Source organism: Ambystoma mexicanum, chromosome 10, assembly GCF_040938575.1.
Source record: "Ambystoma mexicanum isolate Mex_15411 chromosome 10, UKY_AmexF1_1, whole genome shotgun sequence".
NCBI classification, from domain to species: domain Eukaryota; kingdom Metazoa; phylum Chordata; class Amphibia; order Caudata; family Ambystomatidae; genus Ambystoma; species Ambystoma mexicanum.
Genome location: NC_090932.1, coordinates 139,971,618 through 139,976,221, shown reverse-complemented (window position 1 = coordinate 139,976,221; position 4,604 = coordinate 139,971,618). Strand labels below are relative to the sequence as shown.

Genomic DNA, 4,604 nt, shown 5'->3' with positions numbered 1-4,604 from the left:
CTGAGCTATCCTCCCGGGACAAATGTGGGAGGTAGGATTGGAGATGAGGGAATGAGACCAGTGTTGGTGAAAGCGAACCAGGATCAAGAGAGGAAGAGGGAGCCAAGCAGAGAGCGACGTCTGAAAATAAAACACATTGACCCTCATTTTCAAAGACCCTGCAGGGCAAAACTGGGCATAAAAATGTTTTACGCCTATATGTGTTTTATTCATTGTTCTACACCTCAATGAGCAATTAATTACTTCCGCAGCAGGGGTTCCACTATCTTAAACATAAGTGTAATGAAATGACTTCTCTCCAGTACAGGGATGAATAGTGGCTGAACGGCCTACTCAGCCCCACCAAACCAGCAGAAATCCCAATCATAAAAATGAAATAGGCACAGTCCAAAAGGTGTACCTCCTTCACCTTGCGTTGTAGTGCACACTGACGGCAGGCTATATCTTCAGGAGGGTGTGAGCTAATAACTGTAGCAATACAAGCAGCAATATTACAAAGACTCCAAAATAAAAAGACCACCTCTCAAGGTTCTATATATGAAGTTATCCTGCGTACTACACAAAATGGTATCACTACATATTATCCCCACCAAAAATATCGTCATATATATGGTCGTCTGGAATGGCCATAGGCGATATTTTTGGGGGGTTTTGGGAGCAGGGGTTGCGGGGGTGTCCCTTGCTCCTTTAAAAATAATACAGGGTTTGCGGGGGTGTCCCCCGCAGGTTCCATGCCTTAATATCGCCACATAAATATGGTGATATTTTTGTATGGCGATATTTTTGCCTAGATATTAACACATGGAACCCACAAAATGAATCTATGTGATCACTACGACCACACATAATTGCGACGGACGAAAATGCAGACTTTTTTTCTTTATTTATTTAATTAAACCCCCCTTTACACCACATAGATATGCGGGGGGAGACCCCCGCAGCTCCCCATCTTACTATAATATCCCATAACCCACCGCCACATATATATGTGGTTTAAAGGGGGTGTTAAAAAAAAAGTTGGGCATTATGGCCGTAGCAATTATGAGGGCACCATTTTGGGCCATTACCCACAAAAAAATGTGTTTAAATGCACAGTGGTCCATTGTGACCTTTTTACTGACTTACTTGATAAAGATGTACGAAGGTTGCCTTCAGACATACCAACTTGTTTACCTCCTTTTAATGGCCCCAAAGAAAGAAATGTTTGCCTTATTGAACGGAAGCTCTTATGCACCCCTTCAGAACAGGAATTTAAATAAATAATCAAAGTAACATCTTAAATATGTGCCGGGAGATACTGGCATCTCTTATTGGAGATGGATAACACTGCAATGCGACCTAAACGCAGCATGATACAGATCGTTGAGTAAAAACAGATAATTCGATGGGCTTGGTCATTATTTCAAAAAGATAATTTGCTCAAAGGTGAACAAAGGAATGCGTCTGAAGCAGTATTGCTAATTTCAGAGGTCGTGCGAGGCACGCTTGCTTGCACAAAGTGATCGCGAGCAGAAAGTTGGAAACAGTCCCTTAAATCTTGATTGCAAAAAAATACGTTTGCAAAGAACATTTAAGTGAAGGGATCGTTCGCATTGCAACCCCCCTCACCCCCAACAGCAGCTATAGGGTGCGCATTTTAACGGAGGCGATTTCGCGTTCAAGTGTCACGGATAGTGTTGTTCCCAACATGATCGTATTTCATTTTTCCAGTTTGCAAATATAGTGAGTTGCAATAAGCAAGAGCTAAATGTGCAAAACTTTCAGACTAGCGACTGCTGTGTATTGCCCAGCGGGCCGCCGCCGCCACAGCGACGATGGGGTGGAGGATTGTTGGCAAGAGCTGTGACTAGAGGGTGTGGGGCTGGGGCGATGACGTCACTGTAACTCGATCGCCCAGCCTCTGCAATGCTATATATGACGGCTGCGCCACTGTGAGGCACACAGCTCTCTCCTCACAGCCTGAGACACCCGGAAACCTCGCAAGTACATGAAAGCTCGCAGCAGCAGCAGCCGCACTGCCGCCGTCATGTCCACGTCCCTCCGAGTCAGCCCGTCCATCCACGGCTACCACTTCGACACGGCCGCCCGCAAGAAAGCCGTGGCCAACATCTTCGAGCGCATCGACGAGGAGTCCCTCCAGCGGCTCTTCAAAAAGACCGGCGACAAAAAGGCCGAGGAGCGCGCAAAGATCATCTTCGCCATCGAGCAGGACATGGAGGAGAAGGCGCGCGCGCTGATGGCGCTCAAGCGGCGGACGAAGGACAAGCTCGTGCAGTTCCTGAAAATGGTCAAATACTCCCTGAAGCTGATCTGAGCGGCCGCCGGCGGTGGGAACGGGAGAAAAGACGGCAAATATCGAGCGACATTCCTGTGCTTTGCAGCTGGCGGGCGAGCACGCCGGCGCGAGACCAGCTGACAGGGGTCCGCGGCAGGGTCCGGGCGCGCGAGGCCACGCGGCAGCCCAGAGGCTTCCAGACAGGAGGGCCCTGCGCGCGCAGGAGGCTCCGCGCTGGCGCGTGGAGCCCAGAGGGCATGCGCCCGCTTCTCCTCGAGAAAGAGAGAAGCCCGCCTGTCAGATCAGACGCCTGAACTTTCCTCACTTCAGAGGACCCGAACCCCATAGACTCGCCAGCAGACTGAATGGAGCGGGTTCGGGGAAACTTCCTCAGCTGCAGGGAGACCCCTGGCTGATTCGCCGGCGACTCCCAGGGGGTGGCGGGGGGGGGGGGGGGGAGTGACGCTGCACACCTCAGAGCATCCCTGGCAAGAGCGCGTCACTCACTGACTTTGGTGCAAAGGCATTATGTAGAGTGCACTCTTGCAACGCTACTTCTGACCAAAAGACGCTTTCATCGACTCTGCACAATACACTGACCTCTGCCGTGGGGTATTTTACTCGAGTCACGAACTTGTTGCACAAAGCGAAGAAATAATGACGCGAACCTACTGTGAATATCTATGTTATGGACAATGCGTTCACTCGTCGACGCCTTGCAGCGGCCAGTAATGACCTTATGTATATTTGATATTCAAAACAAGTGGTTCTTTATTGGTATTTCATGAAGATGCTGCAGTCATTTCAAATATAATTTATGTCACTTGGCATGGACCAAGGAACGCTAATAAATTATAATAATAATTTACTTATCTTGTGTCCGGAAGAGTTTGTCTTTTTGTTTGGTTGTCCAATTTGATCATCTCGCTCCTAATCGCATGCTCGAAATATGTCTGTGGAGGGGACGCTGGATGCAGGGCGTGGGGGGCAATTTATGAAGTCTTTCGAAGCACACACACAAACAACATGTCTTTCATTTCACATGTGTATATTAGCAGACCACACGCTACGCAATGTATGTAGTTCTGATTTTTAAGCTAGCATTTCTAAAGTGTCGCAGGTCAACCGCATCACAATGAAATCGTGCACGTTACTGCGAACATAATCCAATGCACGTTGCAAGCAGCCATGCAAGGCTATTCAGCCTTCCCCCAGGAAGACAGCTCAGAGGGCGAATGCGCTGCTTTCAGACATCTGCATGGAACATGCTGCTCACAGGTAGGCATCCTGGAACCTGACTCCGGTTGGAGATAAAATGAATGCACGTGAGATGGGTAATACAGGCGCCTGCTAATTACCACGCAAGGTGACGACATTCAGTGCAGTGCATGGAAGCAGGTTGTTGTGGCAGTGTGGGGTTCGGTAATCTGGGTAACCGGCAGAAATGAGAGACCGCCGAGGTTCATTATGATAATGACAATCAATAGCATGGAAAGGGTGCACACACGAAGTTCAGCTTCCCCCAAAAAGAACGGCGCCTCTCCAGTCAATACGGAGCCGAGTTGACAAAGCCCTGAGTATGACGGGGATACAGTAGGAAATATACACAACACCCCGTTTACAAGACTTAGGCACTACAGGCACGGCACGTGCATTACACATCGGAAAAAAACCCTCCTAATTTCAACAAGTAGGCACGCGTCCTTACACTGTGCTCCTTCCACTCTGTAAGGATGTAAAACTGATTATTGTGACATTACAAAGGTGACAAAGATGATTATCGCTGATTATCACGAGACTGCCAGCCAGCATGGAGCTTATACAATAAATGCCCACTGATGAGCTTTAAACCCTTCTTTGTCAGCAAGTGGCTGATGTGGAGGAACCAATGTTAGAAAGCAATGAGGTGATAACACTTCTCTATACCTGGAAACACAGCTGCAAGCACACATTTTAAGTCACAGAACGAAAATAGAGAAATGAGTGTATTGCCGTGTTACAAGACTGTTGACTGGCAACATGAGGGCAGCTGCTGTGCCCCCCACTCCCTGAGGCTCGGGCCCCTGTCATTTGAAAAAAAGTGGAAATGTCCTGACGTCGTCCCTGCTAACATGGCTGAGGCGCACTTTCTGAAGCGCCCAGTGCACGCCAATCACATGAAAGATTCACCCCCAATTGGTTCATCAGTTCTTGAGACGCCCTGTATTTTAAAGCTTTGTGCGGAAAAGCTGTGGCATTTTTCGAACTTGCTGACAAACCAAGCAGGGCATGCAATGCAGCTGAGAAACCGCAGAGGCGCTGTTTCAGCAGACAGCAGGCGCAGCAGTTA

General features: G+C 48.6%; 1 protein-coding gene across 1 annotated transcript; it reads left to right on the top strand.

Moving 5' to 3' along the window:
• Nucleotides 1–1,928: 1,928 nt before the first annotated feature.
• Nucleotides 1,929–3,143, top strand: TCIM (transcriptional and immune response regulator). Its single transcript, XM_069617630.1, has one exon. The coding sequence runs from the start codon at nt 1,988–1,990 to the stop codon at nt 2,312–2,314; it is 327 nt and encodes a 108-aa protein (XP_069473731.1). The 5' UTR covers nt 1,929–1,987; the 3' UTR covers nt 2,315–3,143.
• The last annotated feature ends 1,461 nt before the right edge of the window (nt 3,144–4,604 follow it).

Excerpts from the sequence above, each read along its gene's own strand:
- TCIM (XM_069617630.1), top strand. The coding sequence starts at position 1,988 with ATGAAAGCTCGCAGCAGCAGCAGCCGCACTGCCGCCGTCATGTCCACG.